The 24,137-nt window shown below is 45.0% G+C and overlaps 1 protein-coding gene across 1 annotated transcript in view; it reads right to left on the bottom strand.

The window, feature by feature from the left end:
- PAMR1 (peptidase domain containing associated with muscle regeneration 1) overlaps positions 1 to 23,761 on the bottom strand; it is an 80,236-nt gene extending 56,475 nt beyond the window's left edge. The window contains exon 1 of the mRNA XM_055423844.2: positions 23,525 to 23,761. Coding sequence (XP_055279819.2) covers positions 23,525 to 23,597 — 73 coding nt within the window. The 5' untranslated portion in view covers positions 23,598 to 23,761. The remainder of the gene's footprint in view (positions 1 to 23,524) is intronic.
- Positions 23,762 to 24,137: the final 376 nt, after the last annotated feature.

Here is a 24,137-nt window from a genome sequence, read left to right on the forward strand (position 1 = left end):
TCCACGACCACATGCACACCAGGCCTCCCTGTCCATCACCAACTCCCGGAGTTAACCCAAACTCATGTCCACAGAGTCGGTGATGCCATCCATCCATCTCATTCTCTGCCGTCCCCTTCTCCTCCCGCCCCCAACCTTTCCCAGCATCAGAGTCTTTTCCAGTGAGTCAACTCATCGCATGAGGTGGCCAAAGTATTGCAGTTTCAGCTTCAGCATCAGTCCTTCCAATGAACACCCAGGATTGATCTCCTTTAGAATGGACTGGTTGGATCTCCTTGCAGTACAAGGGACTCTCAAGAGTCTTCTCCAACACCACAGTTCAAAAGCATCAATTCTTCGGCGATCAGCCTTCTTCACAGTCCAACTCTCACATCCATACATGACCACGGGAAAAACCATAGCCTTGATCAGACGGACCTTTGTTGGCAAAGTAATGTCTCTGCTTTTTAATATGCTATCTAGGTTGGTCATAACTTTCCTTCCAAGGAGTAAGCGTCTTTTAATTTCATGGCTGCAATCAGCATCTGCAGTAATTTTGGAGCCCAAAAAAATAAAGTCTGACACTGTTTCCACTGTTTCCCCATCTATTTCCCATGAAGTGATGGGACCAGATGCCATGATCTTCGTTTTCTGAATGTTGAGCTTCAAGCCAACCTTTTCACTCTCCTCTTTCACTTTCATCAAGAGGCTTTTGAGTTCCTCTTCTGCCATAAGGGTGGTGTCATCTGCATATCTGAGGTTATTGATATTTCTCCCGGCAATCTTGATTCCAGCTGGTGCTTCTTCCAGCCCAGCGTTCCTCATTATGTACTCTGCATATAAGTTAAATAAGCAGGGTGACAATATACAGCCTTGACATATTACTTTTCCTATTTGGAACCAGTCTGTTGTTCCATGTTCAGTTCTAACTGTTGCTTCCTGACCTGCATACAGGTTTCTCAAGAGGCAGGTCGGGTGGTCTGGAATTCCCATCTCTTTCAGAATGTTCCACAGTTTATTGTGATCCACACAGTCAAAGGCTTTGGCATAATCAGTGAAGCAGAAATAGATGTTTTTCTGGAACTCTCTTGCTTTCTCCATGAACCAGCGGATGTTGGCTATTTGATCTCTGGTGCCTCTGCCTTTTCTAAAACCTGCTTGAACATCTGGAAGTTCACGGTTCACATATTGCTGAAGCCTGGCTTGGAGAATTTTGAGCATGACTTTACTAGTGTGTGAGATGAGTGCAATTGTGCGGTAGTTTGAGCATTCCTTGGCATTGCCTTTCTTTGGGATTGGAATGAAGACTGACCTTTTCCAGTCCTGTGGCCACTGCTGAGTTTTCCAAATTTGCTGGCATATTGAGTACAGCACTTTCACAGCATCATCTTTCAGGATTTGAAATAGCTCAATTGGAATTCTATCACTTACACTAGCTTTGTTCATAGATGCTAAGGCCCACTTGACTTCACATTCCAAGATGTCTGGCTCCAAGTGAGTGATCACGCCATCGTGATTATCTTCATTGTGAAGATCTTTTTTACAGTACTTCTGTGTATTTTTGCCACCTCTTCTTAATATCTTCTGCTTCTGTTAGGTTCATACCATTTCTGTCCTTTATCAAGCTCATCTTTGCATGAAATGTTCCCTTGATATCTTTAATTTTCCTGAAAAGATATCTTGTTTTTCCTATTCTGTTGTTTTCCTCTAGTTCTTTGCATTGATCGCTGAGGAAGGCTTTCTTATCTCTCCTTGCTATTCTTTGGAACTCTGCATTCAGATGCTTATATTTTTCCTTTTCTCCTTTGCTTTTCGCGTCTCTTCTTTTCACAGCTATTTGTAAGGCCTCCTCAGACAGCCATTTTGCTTGTTTGCATTTCTTTTCTATGGGGATGGTCTTGGTCCCTGTCTCCTGTACAATGTCACGAACCTCTGTCCAGAGTTCATCAGGCACTCTATCTATCAGATCTAGCCCCTTAAATCTATTTCTCACTTCCACTGTATAATCATAAGGGATTTGATTTAGGTCATATCTGAATGGTCTAGTGGTTTTCCCTACTTTCTTCAATTTAAGTCTGAATTTGGCAATAAGGAGTTCATGATCTGAGCCACAGTCAGCTACTGGTCTTGTTTTTGCTAACTGTATACAGCTTCTCCATCTTTGGCTGCAAAGAATATAATCAATCTGATTTCGGTGTTGACCATCTGGTGATGTCCATGTGTAGAGTCTTCTCTTGTGTTGTTGGAAGAGGGTGTTTGCTATGACCAGTGCGTTCTCTTGGCAAAACTCTATTCTGAATGTGGAATATTGTTCAGCCATGAAAAGGAACAAGATGCTGATACAAATTACGATATGGACAAACCTTGCAAACACACTAAGAGGCCAGACAAAAAAGGGCAAATATTGTGCCTCCAAACTGTATGCTTAAAATGGCTAATGTAGCAAATTTTGCGTTATTTTTATTATTCTTTTAATGTTAAAAAATAGTGAGAGAAATCAAAATGTTTAAAGGCTTAAGCATCAGAGTCAGACAGATCTGGGTTTGGAATCCCACCTTTGCTACTCACAGGGTGTATGATATTGGCTGTTAGTTTACTGACTCAGTCTCAGTTTATCATCCAATGAAATGAATTCATTATATAAAACTCAGGAGCTAGCTGAAGGGACTAGATAAGACAATGTATATCAAGAATTTAACATAGTGCTTAGTATATAATGAACATTCAATAGCTATCAGCTTAAGCAGAAAGATACTATAACTCCATATTTCTCAAGGATCTCATTTTTTGAATATACCACATATCAACTCCTTACATAAAATGTTTCTGTTGTTTCCAACTGCATTTGGAGCAAACCTTAAATGCTCTGGTATGGTTTCCAAGGCTTTTGAGAGCTGCTCTCTCCTGAGTCCTATAGCCTTTCCTTGGTGATTATTTTCTACCTTCTATTTCTCAAAGCCACAAAGGTCTTGCTCATCCCAGGGCCTTCACACTTGCTTTCCCCACTGCCTCTATCAAAGCACTGGGCTTTGGTGGAAATGACCCCTGTTGAGGACGGCCCTCACTGACTCTCTCATCTGAAGTCTGTGCCTCTGCTCATCCTTCCATAGTATTCTCTATCAGAGCACCCCAGTGGCTTGCTTTCGCAGCCTTTACTACAATGTATAACCCCTTTCTGTGTTTCCCTGACTGGTATGTCATCTGTCTCCCTCACTTGACCATAAGCTGGCAGGAACCTCACCTGATTTGTCCACCATAGATAGGGATGGGCCTGGCATGCAAGAGACACTGGATAAATCCCTGTTGAATGAATCAGCCTCCACTCTAGAGCCTCAACAGTCAAGAATTTTCATCCAGTGGGTCGGAGCAATGAGCCAGGAGAGCTTGTTCTGCTCAATAATTTGCTAATATCAAACAGGAGCCGTTTCCCTCCTATGATGAAGGGTGTAGAACAACTGGCCCAGGTTATTATCTAACTTGGGTCCCAATCCCTTGGCGCCAGCCCCTGCCTTTCCAGCCATATGATTTCTCAACTCTCTGAACATCTGACATGCCTGTGGGGTGTGGCTCATTTCTTACCCCTCCCTTTGCTCATCTGAGGGCAAGGACTCCAACTTTCCAGGTTTTCTAAGAATTTACAAATGTTGATGACTCCTGGGGGACACTGACAGAATAAAAACTACTTGCAACTTTTATAAGTCTTGTACTTTTATAAATGTGAAAAGCCAAGCAAGGTTTGCTCCACTGCAGTAGAGGGTGGAGCCTGTTTTTCCTAAAGGAGCAAGCTAGTCCAGCCATGGAATACTGCGGGCCTCCCTTTACCCAAGAAATTAATTCCCTAAAATGCCTTCACTGGCATTTCTCCTTATTTCAATGAACAAGTCCAACTCTGCCATCCCTAGCACATACATTAATTTTATAGGTACGGTCCAGAATATTGTATCATCTTAGCCAAAGGGAATGACCCCAGGGAAGTCCATTTCTATACTGTCTGCCAAGTTAGCCAGCTGGCTTCTTCCCAAGCAGTCTGTCTGGAAGACAGAAAAACAGCCCCAAAGATGTCCATATCTTAACCTCCGATGAAAATGTGACCTCACATGACAAAAGGAATTTTGCCAATGTGACTAATTTAAGGATCCTGAAATGGGGAGAGAAAGGGGGTTTGTCCAGGTAGGGCAAATGTAATCTCAAGGATCTTTATAAATGGGAGGCAGGAGGGTCAGAGTCAGAATAGAGGTGTGACAACAGCAGCGCTAGACAGATCAGAGTGCTGTGCTTTCAAGATGGAAGAAGGGACCACAACTGAAAGAACACAGGCAGCCTGCAGAAGCTGGACGAGGAAAGGACACACCTTCTCCCCTAACATCCAAAGAACACAGGCCTTCCATCAGCCTGATTTTGGCCTTCTAAGGCTCACTGCAGACAACTGAGCTCCAGAACTGTACAGAAATACAACTGCACTGTTTTAAGTCACTAAGTTTGTGGTAATGTTACATCATCCAGAGGGAACTTAACACACTGTGTCTTCTCAAAAGAAAGGCTAACCCGTGGCCAGTCATTTAAGCACTCTGGTCCTCAGTGATCCCACTGAGCACAGTGCCAAGACTGTGGGTGAACTGATTCATTCTTTCATCCCACAAGTGTTTACCGAGCGTCTGCCACGTCCCAGGTAGGAGGCTGAGTGCTGGGATACAATGGAGAGAAGAACAAACACCATTCCCATGGAGTTTCATAGGGAGCAGCCATTGGATGAACTCACAGCTTCATAGAGGAGTAGACATTGGATAAAGGACCTCACAAACACAGAATCACTCACCGTGACGAGGAAAGTTACAACACGAAGAGAACAAATGGATGGTCATGGAGGGATACGAGCACCACATCTATAGGACCACAGGGTTCAGTTCAGTTCAGTTCAGTCGCTCAGTCATGTCCGACTCTTTGCGACCCCATGAACCGCAGCATGCCAGGCCTCCCTGTCCATCACCAAATCCCGCAGCCCACCCAAACCCATGTCCATCGAGTAGGTGATGCCATCCAAACATCTCATCCTCTGTCGTCCCCTTCTCCTCCTGCCCTCAGTCTTTCCCAGCATCAGGGTCTTTTCAAATGAGTCAGTTCTTCACATCAGGTGGTCAAAGTATTGGAGTTTCAGCTTCAGCATCAGCCCTTCCAATGAATATTCAGGACTGATTTCCTTTAGGATGGGCTGGTTGGATTTCCTTGCAGTCCAAGGGACTCTCAAGAGTCTTCTCCAACACCACAGTTCAAAAAGCATCAATTCTTCGGTGCTCAGTTTTCTTTATAGCCCAACTCTCACATCCATACATAACCACTGGAAAAACCATAGCCTTGATGAGATGGACCTTTGTTGGCAAAGTAATGTCTCTGCTTTTCAATATGCTGTCTAGGTTGGTCATAACTTTCCTTCCTAGGAGTAAGCGTCTTTTAATTTCATGGCTGCAATCACCATCTGCAGTGATTTTGGAGCCCAGAAAAATAAAGTCACCCACTGTTTCCACTGTTTCCCCATCTATCTCCCATGAAGTGATGGGACCAAATGCCATGATCTTTGTTTTCTGAATGTTGAGCTTTAAGCCAACTTTTTCACTCTCCTCTTTCACTTTCATCAAGAGGCTCTTCAGTTCTTCGCTTTCTGCCATAAGGCGGGGTGTCATCTGCATATCTGAGGTTATTGATATTTCTCCCGGCAATCTTGATTCCAGCTTGTGCTTCTTCCAGCCCAACATTTTGCGTGATGTACTCTGCATAGAAGTTAAATAAGCAGGGTGACAATATACAGCTTTGACATACTCCTTTTCCTATTTGGAATCAGTCTGTTGCTCCATGTCCAGTTCTAACTGTTGCTTCCTGACCTGCATACAGGTTTCTCAAGAGGCAGGTCAGGTGGTCTGGTATTCCCATCTCTTTCAGAATTTTCCACAGTTTATTGTGATCCACACAGTCAAAGGCTTTGGCATAGTCAATAAAGCAGAAATAGATGTTTTCCTGGAACTCTCTTGCTTGTTAAGAGGGGTTAAATAAAATAAATAAAAATCTATCATTTGTCAAGATCACTTCCCAGGAATATAGAAGTGAGGGAGGAGGAGACAGGGTTAATGGTGTTATTGACTCAGCCCCTCTGGTCTGGTAAGTCCATCACCCTTACTTCTCACCTGGCTGGAAAAGGGACAGGAAAGTGTCCCAAAACATATATGTAAGAAATAAACAGGTAAGTTTATTAAGAAATATTCTATGAGAAATATTTAAAGTTGATCAGCTGAAGAGATCTGAAAATACAATAAGCAGACAAAAACAATCTGCTGGACTTTTCCTCCTCCATCTGTGACAAAGGGCACACTGGTCATTTGGCTTCAGATCTCTTGGAGGAGGAAATGGTAACCTACTGCAGTATTCCTGCCTTGAAAATTTCATGGACAGAGGATTCTGGTGGGCTACAGTCCACGGGATCACAAAGAGCAACTGAGCACGCATGCGCGCACGTACAAATTTCAGGGAATTTCAATACGATGCTAAAAACCAGTTACAGAAACTAGGATTTAAAGAAACATCAACAGCGGAAAAGCAACTGAAGGTTTTCCTGCATGTAGGCTAAAACATTTTAATATTTGTTTGGCTAAAGTGCTTTTATATTGTTCATTCAATTTAATTTTAAAAATGATGCAGCAAAATGGGTAATATTTTCTTGTAAGTTAAAATTAGTTACTCTGACCTCTTCACTTTATCAGTGAGGAAAAGAGCTAAGTAGGAAATAAGCAAAGAGAAAATCCAATGACATTTTTCTGGGAATTCTGAGAAGAAAGGGAGGCCTGTAGAATTTCAGGTTTAGGGAAGACATCAGCAAGCCTGCTGCTGAAGGCAAAATAGGCCAGGACAACCTCCAGTTTTTTGGGCTGCTGTAGGTGAACAAAGGTTACTTTGCTATCCACATTTAAGAACAAAGCCTTACTTGTCTAAACTAAGGATTGGTAAATGGTTTTTGTAAAGAGGTAGATACATTTTTCTTGGCATTTTAACTTTATCTTTTTAATTTTTTATTAATTTTTGTTGGAGTATAGTTGCTTTCCAATGCTGTCTTAGTTTGTGGGTCATGTGGTCTCTGTGGCAACTGCTCAATAGAAAATAGCCACAGGTAATATATAAACAGATGTTCATGACAGTGTTTCAATAAAACTTTATTTACAAAAAAAAGAAAAGAACAGTCTTATTAAACCGCAAATGAGTTTTATCCTGCCAGTGCTTCCTAGGAGATAAGTACAAATTAAGCATCAAGAACTCACAGAGCACCACCCTGGAATCAACCAACGCACCAAACAGTCAAGCACGTACCCATAATCACACAGCAAAATTGAACTCACAAAGTTCCAGGCACATTATACATTGATTCATTTATCTCAACTCTTCCATCAGATAAAGTATTTTTTTTTTAATAAAACATTCTATGAAAAGTGAAAGTGTTATTTGCTCAGTCACGTCAGACTCTTTGTGACATCAGAGACTATAGTCCACTAGGCTCGTCTCTCCATGGAATTCTATAGGCAAGAATACTGGAGTGGTTTGCCATTCCCTTCTCCAAGAGGGTGTTCCTGACCCAGGGATCAAAACTGGGTCTCCTGCATTGCAGGCAGATTCTTTACCATCTGAGCCACCAGAGAAACCCACAAAAGACCCTATACTTCAATAGAGAAGATTTCTTGTGAAAGCATCAAAAAATAAAATTATACATAAAGAAAAAGTATTCAGAAATAACTTACCTTTCAACTGTCATCTTTTAATTAACATATATATTCACACATAGAAGCTAAAAGATGTGTACACAGTCTTCTTAACCTCTCAAATCTGGTAACCTATTATATTTTTTGTTTTCTTTAGAAACTGCTTTATTTCTTTACTTCAGTCATGAACATCTTCTCTTGACCTTGAGTAGTCCTGAGAAGTGGTTTTAAATTGCTGCATCATTATTTTGTGTGGACAAGTGCTTCTCTTTCCTCTTTTTTTTTTTTTTTTTGTAAATCAGGGTAAACAAATATCATGAGAATTGCAGAGTATTGGGTTGGCCAAAAGTTCATAAAATCTTATGGGAAAGCGTGAACAAATTTTTTGGCCGACCCAATACTTTGGTATCATAAGCTTTGCCCAAGCCCTTCCTCAGCTCCCATGCTTGGGGCAGCCCCCGAGTGGAGATTTCAGTTATAATGGTCCAGCTCTGCTTTCTCTTGAATTCACGTTGGAAAACATAAGACACTTACCCTCTCAGTTCTGTTTTATTCATGCAAACACCAAGGCAATGAGAACATTGCCAATTGACTGGCACAGGTTGGGCTTTTGCTTATTTTTAAATTGTATTTATTTATTCATTTTTGGTTGTGCTGGGTCTTCGTTGCTGCTCAGGCTTTTCTTCCTTGCGGTGAGCAGGGCCCACTCCCCAGTTGCCGTGCCTGGTCTTCTCATTGCGGCACGGGCTCTGGGGCATGAGGGCTTCAGTAGTCGCGGCCCCCGGGCTCTAGGGAATAGGTTCAGTAGTTGTAAAGCACGGGCTTAGTTGCTCCACAGCGTGTGGGATCTTCCCAGATTAGGGATTGAACCCATGTCTCCAGCATTGCCAGGCGGATTCTTTACCACTGAGCCACCAGGGAAGCCCAGGCTGAGTTTTTATAGACGTGGTGGAAAAAATGAAGAAATGAATGAGAGAAAGTTGGCTGTCTTCATGGCCTTCAGCATTGTTTTCACAGCCTGGCAGCTAGCGCTAAGGCTCTCCAACACTGATATATTTCTCCCACTGACAAGACGGAGAACACTTAATCCCGCAAACAACCAGGGCTTAACTCCACAGAAGGGCAGAAGGGGCAACGGAGTCCCCACAGCATCACCTCTGAGTAGCACGCTTTCAACACCAGGTTTCAAGGGAATAAGCTGACACGATAACTGTTATGTTAAAGCAAATCTGAAAAAAGTCAGAGACTTCTTGATGAAAACGTAAGTCGGCCTGTTCCATATATGATGTCAGTTGTCAGACCAAAGGCCCAGGCTGAGGCCACCCCAGAAAGTGGCAAAGAAAGGGGCTTTCATCAAGGGCTCGCTCCTCTTTGATGGTAGAATACGACTTTGTCTCCACTCAAAAACCCCACAGCCCTCCCCTCTAACCACATTTAATGAAAATCTCTACTGAGTGTTTTGCTGTCCTTCACGTTATAAACCTAAGACCAGAGCGGGGGAAAAAGATGTAGGAATCAGAGTCCTACACTTAGGCAGCTTGGGCTGCCTTCTGAACTCCCCATATTGATTTCTAACACAGCATATTCCTAACCACCTGAAGGTCTGACTGCCCACTCCATGGGGCTGATGACAGATGCCAGGCAAATCCCAGATGGAAATGCTGTGAGTCAGGGGCGATGGAATGATGACTAGGGCTCTTGATGACTCAGTATCTCCTCCTGTGACTTTGAAAACCATCCCACCACCAATTGACTCTCAGTCCCAGCCTGACTGGATTCCCACCCTCAGTTGACCTTAGTCTTCCCCTTCTCATAGCTCCTCTTGGTAATCAGATAATGATAGCTGGAAAGTCAACACATTCATCACCCACTTTGGGTATCAGGAGTGATAAGTCTTTTAATAGACTCCCTAGAAATCTAGTTTGCAGGCATTAGTACACTGGGGAGGAAAGGGAAGCAAAAATCAATTTGTCACTTTCTTCCCCTCTTCATTCTTTATTAAGCACACTGCTCCACTCTGTCACGTCTCATTCACTGTCCCCTCTCCCTGGGTCCCAGCCCCCACAAGAACGTATCCAAGCCTTTGAAACAAACCAGTTCACTGAATCCTCAGAGCCACCCTTCAAAGTAAGTATCATACAGGAACAGAAAGGTAAATAAACTGTCCTAGGTAGCACAGCTTTCAGGTGAAAAGGCCAGCTCTTTCTAGGGCCAAAGTCTTATTCTTTCAACACAATACTTTGATTCTAGAGAGTTCACAGCTTTAACTTTACAGATCAAGAATGCATCACTGGTGAAGTGAACACACTTGGCAATCAGATTACTCAAATTTTAATACTGAATCTGCCTCTCATTTATGCTGCTGGACAATCACAAACAAGACATCTTGCTGTGGCATTTTCCCCAAATCTCAAGAGAATGGATGTAGATTGATGGGGTTGTTAATGTCACTGCAGTTAAAGTAGCAATGAACATAAAGTGCTTTGGAAGAAAAACTGCGTGTTTGTTGAGACATTACCATTATTCTCTGTAGAATTAAAACACATCAACAGATAAAGAAGATACGGTGCATATATATGTTGGAATATTCAGTTCAGTTCAGGTCAGTCGTTTAGTCATGTCCGACTCTTTGCGACCCCATGAACCACAGCACGCCAGGCCTCCCTGTCCATCACCAACTCCCGGAGTTCACTCAAACTCATGTCCATCGATTCGGTGATGCCATCCAGCCATCTCATTCTCTGTCATCCCCATCTCCTCCTACCCCCAATCCCTCCTATTACTCAGCCATAAAAAAGAATGAAATAATGCCATTTGCAGCAACATGGATGGACCAAGAGATTTTTATACTAAGTGAAGTAAGTCAGACAGAGAAAGAAAAAAATATATATCACTTATATGTTGAATCTAATAAAAAATGATACAAAAAAACAAACAAACAAAAAATGATACAAATGAAGTTTTCTTACAGAACAGAAAGAGACTCCCAGACCTGGAAATCAAATCTGTGGTTACCAAAGGAGAAACATAGGGGGCAGTGATCAACTAGGAGACTGGCATTAATGTACACACACTACTATATACAAAACAGATAATTAACAAGGACTTACTGTACAGCACAAGGAACTCTAGTCAGTATTCTGTAACAACCTATACGGGAAAAGGATCTGAAAAAGAATGTGTGTATATATATATATACACATATATATATATATCTCTGACTCACTTTGCTGTACATTCTAATATACTCTAATGAAGTATAGTTGATTTACAATATTGTGTTAGTTTCAGGTTGTAAATCAACTATATTCCAAAAAAAATTTTTTTTAAAGCCATCACATGTGTGGCTAAGATACAGATGGCTAAGGGAACAGAAGGGGTGAGTAACTGTCTCCCCCAGAGGCCCACACATACATGGCATTTTCAAGCAGTTTCTATCGTGGCATTCTGAGTTCCTCCCCCTTGCTTTTAGATTTCCTAATCTCTTCTCTCTAATACCTCCTCTTCAGACACCTATTTAAATAGGACATACCTCACCTCCTGCTGCTTCTCTTCTAGGAATAGAAATTCTACATCCGTAGCCAGAGGGAATAAAACCCAAACTCGAGCATCTTGGAAGGGTCCCAAGTTGCCATTATCCTCAACAACTGTGCTAGAAATCCCTAGCACAGAAAGACAGCTGCTTCTGGGTTATTTCCAACACTGGAATATGAGCTGGATAGATCTTATTTTTTTATTTAGCATTGGCTACTAAAAATTTTTTAATAACACACTTAAAAGTTCCTGGCAATAGAACTCAGCAAATATTATTCAAGCAAAGCATTAGAATGTATAAATTAAGAAACAATAAAACTTGGGAATTCCCTGACCGTCCAGTGGTTAGGACTCTGAGCATTCACTGCAGAAGGAGAAGGTTCAATTCCTGGTCAGGTAACTAAGATCCCTCAGGCTGCGTGACACAGATAAAAATATATAAATGTTTTTTAAAAGTAATACAAGAAAAAATATTTCCTTAAGAAAATAAAACTTATGCTTACCCTAAAAATCTAATCTGGATTTCCTCAGACATAAGACTTCTACAAACAATCCCACCTGTTCCCCAATCCTCCACATGTTTAAAACCTACTTTCTGAGCCAGAGTCTGCCAGGGCTCTATGCGGGCCTTGGTCAACCACATCTATCCCTTTGCCCAGAGCCTCCAGAGTCACTGTTACTGTCTTCACGTTCAGGTTCACTGATGCCAAGCAGAAGCCAGATTTTCCTTCTACCAAAGGCAGATGGCCAAGAGCAGATGTCAGGCTGAACGAGGGTGATGCATTTATAATGGTATGTCCTATGGTTCACTAAGCCTTAAGCTGGCAGCGGCTTCATGCAGACTAGTCCTCATTATAGCTGCCTCCCCCAGCTCTACAAGCTTGAACAAGATGAAGGGGAACGTCTTTCGGCCTGAGGATTCCTGGCTGGCTCTACCCTTGAATCACAACAGGTGGCCATGGGCACCATCTCATGTTTGGGAGACAACATCACTGACCCAGAATCACCCACTCTGCAAGACACCAGCCCCTCAAACCCCTGCAAGAATCCAGCACATGGACAAACTTAGGCATGTGGAAGGAATTTCACCCGAAGGTTGGAAGGCAGATGCATGATAAAAGCAAGGGGAGAAAGCAAGTCTCAGAGAAATAAACATACCGTGAATCTTCAGGAATTTTTATTTTTCTGACACAGAGTCACAGATGACTAGAATAGGACTATGCACCAAGATGAAGTGAGCCTGAAAAGGACCATGTGAATTCCAGCCTACTAAAGACAGAATACCCGATGCTTCTCCTTAATTCCTTCTGTGCTAGTGGGAAAAATACTAGGAAAGCGAGGAGCAGAAGATGACCGTAACTCCCTGAGTGCTCCTGTTTGCAAAGCAGCATACTGAATAGGCTCTCTCTCTCTCTCTTTGATTTTTGGCCGTGCCATGTGGCGTGCAGGATCTTAATTCCCCAGTCAGGGATCGAGCCCTCACCCCCTGCGGTGGAAGCTCAGTCTCAACCACTGGACCACCTGGAGGTCGTCACACTGAGCGCAGTAAGCCAGACAGAGGAGGACAGATGTCATATGACAGCACCGTATGTAGACTCTAAACACAGCGTTACAAACGAATTCATGCACAAAATCGAGTTACACGCGTAGAAAACGAAGGGTAAGTAGGAGGGAGGGTAAACGGGAAGGGAGGGAGAAATCAAAGACTGGGAATGACACAGAGACGCTGCTATACATAAAATAGATAAGTAAAAAGGACCTACTCTATATCACAGGGAACTCTAGTCAATACTCTGTAATGGCTTATATGGGAAAAGAATCCAAAAAAGAGTGGATATGTGCATATGTATAGCAGATTCATTTTGCTGTCCAACTGAAGCTGACACATTATAAATCAACTACACTTGGTTTCCTCTTTCTAACTTAACTTCACTCTGTATGACGGACTCTAAGTTCATCTACATCATTACAAATGACTCAATTTTATTCCTTTTTATGGCTCAGTACTATTCCAGAACCTGCTATATAGCACAGGGAGCTCAGCTCAGTGCTCTGTGATGACCTAGAGGGATGGAATGGGGAAGGTGAAGGGAGGCTCAGGAGGGACGGGACATAAGTATACATATTATGATTCATGCTGTTATACAGAAGGAACTAGCACAACATTGTAAAGCAATTATATTCCAAGTGAAAATTAAAAAAAAAAAAAAAACAACAATAATAAATCAACTATATCCCAGGCTTCCCTGGTGGCTCAGAGGTTAAAGTGTCTGCCTCCAATGCGGGAGACCCGGGTTCGATCCCTGGGTCGGGAAGATGCCCTGGAGAAGGAAATGGTAACCCACTCCAGTATTATTGCCTGGAGAATCCCATGGATGGAGAAGCCTGGTAGGCTACCGTCCACGGGGTTGCAAAGAATCAGACACAACTAAGCGACTTTACTACTACTACTGCTGCTCCTGCTGCTGCTGCATCACTTCAGTCGTGTCCGACTCTGTGTGACCCCATAGACGGAAGCCCACTAGGCTCCCCCATCCCTGGGATTCTCCAGGCAAGAACACTGGAGTGGGTTGCCATTTCCTTCTCCAATGTGTGAAAGTGAAGTCGCTCAGTCGTGTCTGACCCTTAGCGACCCCACGGACTGCAGCCTACCAGGCTCCTCCATCCATGGGATTATCTAGGCAATAGTACTGGAGTGGCTTGCCATTGCCTTCTCTGTACTACTACTACTACTATATCCCAATGATAATTTAAAAGTAAATAGGTTATCCCATTTGTGTGTGTTAGTCGCTCAGTCATGTCCAACTCTTTGCAATGCCATGGACTGCAGCCCTCTAGGTTCCTCTGTCCATGGAATTCTCCAGGCAGGAACACTGGAGTGGGTCGCCATTCCCTTCTCAAACTCAAATAAAGACACTATTATTCTCAGTGTACAGGTTGGAAGGTGGTAAGGCCACATGAAAGAGGTTAAGTAATTTTCCAAGAAAAGAGCCATAAATGATGGAGGCAGGATTCAAACTCTGGCCCATGTTTTAAACCCTAATACTCTACACCTCATGTTTATACATAGCCATCCATATACACACATAAGTGTATACACAACCATATCTATTTCCTAAAGGAGATCAGTCCCGAATATTTATCGGAAGGACTGACGCTGAAGCTGAAGCTCCAATACTTTGGCCACCTGATGCTCAGAGCTGACACACTGGAAAAGATCCTGAAGCTGGGGAAGATTGAAGGCAGAAGGAGAAGGGGACGACAGATGATAAGATGGTTGGATGGCATCACTGACTCAATGGACATGAGTTTGAGCAAACTCCAGGAGACAGTGAAGGACAGGGAAGCCTGGTGTGCTGCAGTCCATGGGGTCACAAAGAGTCAGACATGACTGAGCAACTGAACCACAACAACCATGTCTATACTTTTATTTTTCTGTGTGCGTGTATATTCAAACTTGAACACATCCATACTAAGATGTCAGCATCAAAAACGAAATACATAAAATGGCCAGGAAGAGCTCAATCTTTGCTGAGAAGGTTATGGGTTGGGCAGAAAACCCTCAAAAGGAATAGCTGCTTCATTCCTTATCCATTGCTACTATAGTCATCCAATCTGAAACAAGTCTGGGCAGAGACAGGAGGCAGGCAATGAGGGCTAAGGGAGAAACCGTGTTGCATGACAACAAGAACAATATTTAGGAAAGGGAGGAATAAAGCTGTTCCCAGAAACAGCAAACAAGGGGTTGATGAACAGCTCAAACTCACGTGCTGTCTCTATGGGACACAGCACCAGTGTAAACAGCCCAGACCGCTTCCGGGTTGTACAAATCAGGATCATGGTGCCTGAGCTATACCCAAACTAGCAGACAGGAGTATAAATAAGAAAAGACTGGAGAGAAACCAATATGTGTGTTGAGGTGGGGGGAGGTTAACTGGTAATGAATGGACTTGGATCTTGAACTCAATGTTCCCAGGAGCTAGAAGGATGCTCAAATATTCACCTCAGTTTTGAATGGGGACAGTGTAACTGTCACCAAGGTTACAACCTAAGTGGGGAAGTCAAGTCACAGCTCTTACTGCTCCCTGGGACTGTCACATCACCACGTGCACCTTAATCAGAGTCACACGTCATTCCGCCCAATGATCCCAGGGCAATCACATTACTTTGAGCACCTTGTAGACCAGGAATAAGCTTTCTTGGTGAACTACGCAGGTCAATGCTGGTGAGGACTTTTATCATAACAGGGCCAGATCACCTCGACAGTTCTTTCAACGTCTCAGCAGGTGTGAAGTGAGCAGGATGACAGACTTCCTGTCTGTCTCTCAGCAGAAGTCCGAAGAGATGCTCCAATTTTCTAGATTTTCAGATTCCCTTCTTACCTTGTCCTCCATCATGGTGAGAGAGATATTCTTCAATGTTTTATTCATTATGGACAAGAGACCTGAGTTCTCCAAACTGTACTCCATGGAGTGCTAAATCCACTGATGGTGTAAGGTATGACATGAAAAGAGGTCTGCAGCTGAACAACTTTTTAAATGCTAGTAACAGCTTGCTTTATTGTAGGGCTTTGCCAAGTCTATAATATTCTTTGTACCAAGTTAATTCCCACATTCCCCAAATCTATTTCACCATGACATCCTAGGTTTTATTATTTCTGCTGAATATCCTTTAATATTAGTATCTCATGAAACCTACTTTGGAAAACACCAGGCTAGACCATGAGCTCTCTCAACAGATTACAAGTGTCTTTAGGAAAAGGACTGCTCTCATTCATTCTGCTCTCTCCAGATAGTTTGTTGAATAAATATATGAATGCAGACATATCAGACATATGTGATTTCCAGGGTCAGGTTATTTGTGACCAAGACTGCTGTTAGAGATGACTCCTGACCTTTTGGAGTCTATTTCACAGGGAATCCATTGGGTCCACTTCTGCTGTTGTTTAGTCACTCAATTGTGTCTGACTCTTTGCGACCCCAAGACCTGTAGCCCGCCATGCTCCTCTGTCCATGGGATTTCCCAGGCAAGAATACTGAAGTGGGTTGCCATTTCCTCCTCCAGGAGATCTTCCTGACCCAGGGATCAAACTTGAGTCTCCTGCATTGGCAGGTGGATTCTATACCACTGAGCCACAAGGGAAGCCCCAATTGGGTCCATTACTGCTAAATATATTTTGCTTTTTTGTATATTACAGTTTGTATCTCATTTCCATGAAGACTTGAATATTCACTTGTTCTGTTCTACCAGTGAATTGGCCAGGGGAGCTAGGTTTGCACAGAAAGGAGGCTGAACATCATTTAGAAGCAGGCAGTCAACCACCCAGTGGGAGGCAGAAAGCCAAACAAGAAGTAAGGCAATAAAGATCCTTTATACCAGCCAAGCCCTCCCTTCTGCTTGCATCCCAGGTGAGTGAAGTGGTATATTAGAAAATATGGGAGTAGATGCTACCAGCTAGAAGCTAAGAACATCCTGGGTGTTCTCCAACATCACTACTGACTTCCAAAGTGGGGTTGCACGATATAGGGGATTAACTGATCATCTTCAAAGGAATCCTATGAAGTAAATGGGTATAGAACTGGGTTTGAAAAACTGACACTTCAGTTCCCCAGAGTCCTCAAATGATTGATTTGAAGCAAACCAGGCCACCATGGCTCCTCCACCCAGTGATTTTCCATTGAACTAGCTGGAAATTTATTTTACCCAATCATAAATTCAGCTTATGAGGACAATTGCTGCACCTCCCCATGAGCTAAAGTTGCCTGAATGTGTTCCTCACTCTGTTCTGGCAGCAGCAGCTCTGGTTTTCCAATCACCAAACCAACTGACCAGACTTCTACTTACCGACACTCGCTGCCAAACCACTAACTCAGCCCTCTGAGACAGCCAGAGTCTCGGAGAGGGCAGTGATAAAGATGCCTACACTGCAGGAATAAAGGCAGGTCCCCAACTCCAGAGGCAGAAAGGTGACAGAAACATGTGTCTTCATTTGGGCTCTCTTAACCACTCAACAAAAGACAGCAGATCCTCATTCAAGGTTGACATGAACTGGTTAAAATCCATCTCAGTATTAATGGAGGGGGGCTGCATCTCCATCCCCTGCAATATCCATCAGCTGTGTTATGCCAAAAAAAGAAGAAAGAAAAATGCCTCCCCTTATTCATGCCAGGCCTGCTACTTCTATTCCATCACCTAAGAATTTACACATTGACGATCTTGACAGAATAAATCCATAAAAGATTAGTGCTCCACAGTCTCAGGGCCAGGCATGCAGTATGTCTCATCCTTAACTCTGTCGCTCCACAAACAGAAACGTGATTTTGATTATAAAATTTGACCATGAGACAAAGAAATTCTCACTTCCCATGTCTAATCATAATGAGATGCATGTGCCTGCGGACAGTTACCCAGAAATGAGTGGGATTTGCGATCTGCTTAACATTCCTGTTTCCTCTAGAAAATGGTTCCTCTTGGGTTCCACGTGGTCCCACAGGGGCTGGTGAGGTCTCTCCTTCATCACTTACATCCATTCGGCCTCCACAGGGTGAGCATGTGACCTTGCTGACTCAGGGGCTGGGGAATATCAGCTCTTGGAATATCCACGGGATAACCAGAACTCTTTGCTAACACTGTGATCCTGATGATTTGGCCAAAATACAGACAGAAGATCTACCATAGTTGGACCCACTACTGACTATAGCAGTGTTACAGCTTTGGTGCATGCATTACGGGGTCAGACTGGGTTCAAAACACTGACGTCCAGCTCTGCGACCTGGGCAAGTACTGTACCTCTCTCTCAGTATGTAAACCAGGGACAAGAACTACTTACCTTCTAGGTATGTTGTGAGGATTAAATGAATACATGTAAAACATATAGGAGAATGCCTGGTATTTACCACAAATACCAGTAGATTATCTGGGATCTGGTCCCTTAGGCAGGAGGCTTCCACCACTGGTGTTTCCACCATTACAGGTGAACTATCTGATGTGCAGCCCCACTTACTCCACTCCCAACCCACACTGGCTCTGGGTCTGTATCACAAATAACAAACGAGAACAATGAAAGGAACAGCATTGGGCGCTGAGAGGTAGAAAGTCCCATTGGTTAAGAGAAATGTCTCCAGCCAACTCTAATTCTCTACCTTCCCTGAGTGGTTTTGTTCATAGATATGAAGTTTCGCTTTTCCTGCATTTTACTTCTTTCTCTCCATTATAAACCTAATGCTTTGGCCCAGATCTTGGGATGACTGACAAACAGAACTCCTTAAACACAGACCAGTCTTGAAATCTGATAACTTTCTGCCACTGATCTGGTAGCTTTCAAAGCTCCAACTGGCTTCGGGGTCCTCTGCCCTGGAATTCAGGAATTAGAAAATGTAAACACTGGTTTTCCCTCCCCTTTAAAATAAAATGAGAGGGATCTGGGCTCTTGTGACTTTCAAATATCAACAAAGTGGGGGTGACAGGTCCTTCCACGTGAGGGGAGGAGCAGGGTATCACTTTCCCTCATTTATTACTGAAATGTGGACCCTTCCCCCCAAATCAATTGCAGCTTCTAGAACTAGGCTCAGAAAAGGCAGGTAGAGAGGTTTTCTCTTGCATCAGGATCGGCCACCCCTAGGAGGGCAGATGGAAATAATTTTCTGACTTAAGGCCAATCATTAGGCCCTCCAGACACCAGGAGACGCCATAATCTCAGCCATTGCTGTCTAGCCAGGGTAACCCAGATGCAGATAAATTTAAGTCAAACCCACAGTCCCTGCCAGTAGCATTCCAAAGCCCTCCCTAAGTCTTCTGGATATTTCTAAGGGACTTACATGCTCCAGGTCATCTCTGCCTCTGGGTCCAAAGGTGCTTTGTCCCCAGCTTACTGACCCAGATATAACACCCACCCTCACCCTCAACTTCAACCAACAGCTCACCCTCAGGGGCATTCATAAAACATTTTACCGGTGGTCATGGAGGTGAGACTGTGTCCCACGACACACACAAGAGAAAATGCATTTATATTCCTGTCCGCTACAGAACGCTCACTTGTACTTCTCCCCATTCAGCACCCAGCTTTCCACTTTCTCTCTTTCACATCCCATTTCTCCCCCACCCCTCCCAGGAACAGAGGTCAACAAGGCAGAGATAAGCAGGGACTAGCAGGGAAGACACCTGTGAACTGAGAAGTGGGGTGTCAGACCAGACAGAGGGCCCCACCCACCTCAAAGCAACAGGTTCAAGCCTTTCAAGCGCTGCTGCTGCTGCTGCTGCTGCTAAGTCGCTTCAGTCGTGTCCGACTCTGTGCGACCCCATAGACGGCCCTACTGAGTACTTCTGCAGACCTCTGACCCGAAGGCTGCCAGTCCTTTCACGCTACAGTCTCCCTTTATGCCAGAGTCACCCCACAACACAACAGCAGCACCAGCCACATGGGAGAGAGCAAGGACCCTCTCCTGCCACGTGTGTCCTGAAACCGTGTCACGATTACATGCACATCAGTGTAGGAGGCTGTTAGCTATGTGAGTCTGTCAGCCAGGTTCCAGGTGAGCTTGAGCTCAGGAATCTGATGGTCTGGGCTCACCCCAGGCTCCACTAATCTTCTTGTGTTTTCTTTTTATCATCATTGCTGTACTGTGCTAAGTCACTTCAGTCGTGTTCAACTTTTTGCGACCGCATGGACTGTAGCCTGCCAGGCTCCTCTGTCCATGGGATTCACCAGGCAAGAATACTGGAGTGGATTGCCATTTCTTTCTCCAGGGGATCTTCCAGGCCCAGGGACTGAACTTGCGTCTCTTTATATCTCCTGCATTGGCAGGCGGGTTCTTTACCACTAGAGCCACCTGGGAATCATTTCTGCAGCAAAATGTAAATAACATAGATTTACCATTTTAATCGCCTTTCAGTGTACAGTCCAATGGCCTGTGTAACCGTCACTGCTATGCATCTCCAGAATGTTATCATCAGTACTCACTGACACTCTACGCCCATTAAACACCAACTCTCCAATCCCTCCTCCTCCAGCCCCAGCCTCCAGCCTCTGCCTTTATGAATTTGACTCCTCTAGGCACCTCACATGAATGGAATCATACAGTATTTATCTTTTTGTGTTTGACTTCTTTCACTGAAGCATCATGTTTTCAAGGCTCATCCACATTGTCATTTGAATCAGAACGTCACTCCTTTTAAGGCTGAATAGTATTCCATTGTATGTATAGACCCACATTCTGTTTAATCACACGTGGGTTGTTTCTCCCGGCTGGCAATAGTGCTGCAGTGGACATGGCTGTATGAATATTTGCTGGAGTTTCTGCTTTCATTTATTTTGTGTCTATTCCCAGAGGTGGAAGTGCTATGTCAAATGTTTCACTTTTCCAGAAACTGTGCCTGTGTATCTTTGAACAGGTCACAGACCCCCTCTAAACCCCATCTGGGGAATAACAGCACCTACCCTGCTTTGGTTTAAACACTGAGCCCACTATAAATGCTCAGATGTTTACTATCCTCGTCCTCTGCCTTTGAAGTACTCTGACTAATTGATCTCTCCAGTCACTCCTAGCTCCTGAAACCCATGATCCCACCATCAAATTATTTCCCTGTTGGAAAAGCTAGGAGTTCTCAGAGTATATATCAAGGGAACACCCTCTTCATAGTTCCCACAAAAATCTAGCCCTGCCAAGAAGGCCCAATTTTCATAGCTCTGTCCTTGGAATTTGCTAACACATCCCATTATAAACCAACATCTAATTTTTCTTGCCACTCCTTCCCCCTTGTTTTCTTTCCACATTCCCTTTCTCCACTGGTTGCTCCTGCCCACTGCATATCTGGGCTTCAAATTATCCTCCCTGGTTGCCTGGATGCTCGCTCCCCACCAGCTAATGTCTGTTGGAAGCAACACTTGTGAAGTTATTCATGTGAAGGCTTCATTCCCCAGAGTCACATCCTTTCAATGAGTTGTTCCTTTTAGGCTGGATCCTGCTGGCAGAGCTACTGCTATTTGGTGAAGTCAGTGGAATTGGGTTTCTCCCCTCACATGCTGTTTGTGTTGGGTTATCACTTGGCCTGATGTTTGGATTCTCATCCTCAGACACGTGTCCCAAGTCGATGAGCAATAACCGTCTGCCGTGCCATCCCAGTGGATGTTTACATTTCATCAAATGCTCTTTTTAGAAAAGTAATTAGAGGAAACATGCTGCTCAGCTTTCCTTGACGGGGGCCAGATTCAGAGTTCCAGCAGGGAGTGGACTCCCTCACTCAACTCGAAATAGTTTCCTTCTCCCTGCCATCACTCCGTGCTCCCTTTAAACGTGAACGTTTGACAGACAATGAAACAGCCTTGCTCCCCGGCTCACTCAGCAGCTTGGCTGCCCAGACACCAATCACCCTCCCTGAAGCTCTTCTTTTCTGTTTGGCTTTTTTGTTGGTGGTGGTTTTGTTTTAGTCTCTAAGCTGAGTCCGATTCTTTGTGACCCCATGGACTGTAGCCCGCCAGGTTCCTCTGTCCATGGAATTCACCAGGCAAGAATACTGGACTGGGTTGCCATTTCCTTCTCCAGAGGATCTCCCCCACCCAAGGACTGAACCCCTGTCTCCTGCATTGGCAGGAGATTCTTTACCAGAGTCAGCTTTCTTTCCTGAGTAAAAGGTACAAGAGAGTCTCAGGTCAGGGATAAACGGGTCTTTCAGATCCTGGGCAAGGAAAAAGGGGCAGCTGAGCTTTAGTTTTCAGCTTTTATGGGTTTCAGCCATCTCACCTGCCACATTAGAAAAGGAGATGCAGGGACAAGAAAACTAAAGCTGGGAGGCCTGGCACTGCAGAAGGAAGCAGGCTCCTCTGGAGTTGGGCTTGGGCCACCGTGCCCTGGAAGGTTGGCTCCAAAAGGCAGAGGTGGAACAGGGACAAGTCTTGAGGAAAAGTCACCAAATAAACCCCAGGCAAGTGGCTGGGTTAAAGGATAATCAGACTCCACCCTCCCGGGCTCCTTCTCCCTACATTATTGGGCTGTTCCAGACACCAATAAGGCAAAATTCAAATAAAACACTCTTCAGCTTGAGAGTAAATCACCAAGGAAGATTTCACCTGGGGCTGGCAGGCTACAGGTAGATGGAAAGTATTGACTAAAATGGAGGAGGGGGGGTGTGCTTTTCATGTATCTCGGTTTTTGTTCATTCACCATGAAGGGATGTGCTCTGAGGTCTAGCTTTCCTTCTACAGTAGCTGATGGCTTTCTACACCCTCACCACCCAACTTACTCTGTTTCATTATTGGGCGCTTGCCAGTTACATGCAGCAACGAAGCACCCACTGCTTAAACAGGTCACTAGCACAGGTGGCAGGGAACCCCCACAGAGGGGAGTAGCAAAGGCTCATACACTCCCTGTTCCTCCTGCAAAGCTGCCCTATTTTATCATCTGTGCCTTTTACCTCCTGAAGTCTCACCTTGCCTCCTGACACCTAGCCTCTCTAGCCATAGAGGGACAGATGCTCCTAAGAAGTCCTCCTTCCCTGCTTGCCCAGCAGCAGTCACAGGACAAGCCTGCGCTCCCCTTGCTTCTGCTGGGTCAAGAGGCTCCCAAGAGCTCTGTCTGGGTCTTGTTTCAACCTCACTTGCCCCAGGAGCCCATCTGACGTGGGGTTTGTGGCTCAGAAAATGACATGTGAAAAACACAGAAGCCACAGCTCTTTCTAAGTAAACTCTGTGCATCCCCCAAATCAACTTGCACTCTTCACCCCAGCTTTTTCTTCTTCTTTCTCATCCTTATCGGAAAGGAAGTGTATACATGCTGAGTGGCACCTCTGCCTTGCTGGGAATCTGTTCTGAACGGTTGTAGTGTGAGATCTCCTCAACGAGATGCTTCAGGACAAACACCCTCCCTGCAAGCACTGCTCTTATTCACCTCTTTCCTCCCAGCTCACCTGGGAGGGGGCTTTTTCCAGGTTGAGATTTGGCTTTTGCATGTCAGAGGGGGCACCTGAGCCTGGGTAGAACCCCAGGGATAATTTTGCTTTAAAAACCTTAAAAAAAAAAGGCACATAAAACTGAAGCTGGTACGTTTCCTGAGGCAGTTCAGTCCCACAAGTTGGGATGGCAGAAAACGGTGTCATGTTCTTAGGAAGAAAGAGGGACACTTCAGCACCACCAGCCAAGTCCCCAAGATTCCCACTAGAAGAAAGCTCACCACCACCACAAACACACACACAAGCACCCTCTCTCGGGACACCCCTCCTGCCCCCTAACTCCGGGAGACAAAAGTCCCCTCCTGGGGGGTCCTGAATGCGACTCACAGTACCTCTTGGCAGGGACGAGATGAGAAGGAGCTGCAGGAAAGTCAGCCCCAGCTGCGGCCACCAGCCCAGCTCCATCGTCCCGCGGCGGCGCCGGGAGTGACTGCTGGGGAGGGACCGAGGGAGCCCGGCGGGCAGGCGGCTCCTACGCGGCCCTCCGCAAGCCCCAGCTGAGCGAGAGCTCGGGTTTCAGCTCGCCAGGCTCTCGCATCCTCATCCGAGGGGAACCACCTTCAGCCGGCGCGACGTCAGCCCAAACCTCTCCTCTCCGCGGCCGCCTTAACCCTTGCGGAGCCCGGGGAGGTGTGGCCACGCGGGGAGGCCCCGGGCCGTGGCTGGAGGGAAGCTGCGGGGCCCGGAGGCCCGCCCAAGTCCGGCTGGGCTCCCCCGGGTGGTGAGGGCAGGGGAGAAGCCAGTAGGACCCTGAATGGGGGGCGCAGGTAGCCGGGGCTGCGCCCCCAACCCCCACGCCAGGTGAGGTCTGAAGCCCCACCCTCACCCCCACCTCCAGCCCCGACGCCTTGACTGCACACACTGAGTCCGCCAGATGAAACGCCTGGCCTTGAGGGAGGGGATGAGCTGGAGATGGGGGAGAAAAGCAGCTAACCTGCCTCCCCC

The sequence above is a fragment of the Moschus berezovskii genome, chromosome 14 (assembly GCF_049115385.1).
Source record: "Moschus berezovskii isolate FMDL1 chromosome 14, NW_MosBer_1.0, whole genome shotgun sequence".
Taxonomy (NCBI): domain Eukaryota; kingdom Metazoa; phylum Chordata; class Mammalia; order Artiodactyla; family Moschidae; genus Moschus; species Moschus berezovskii.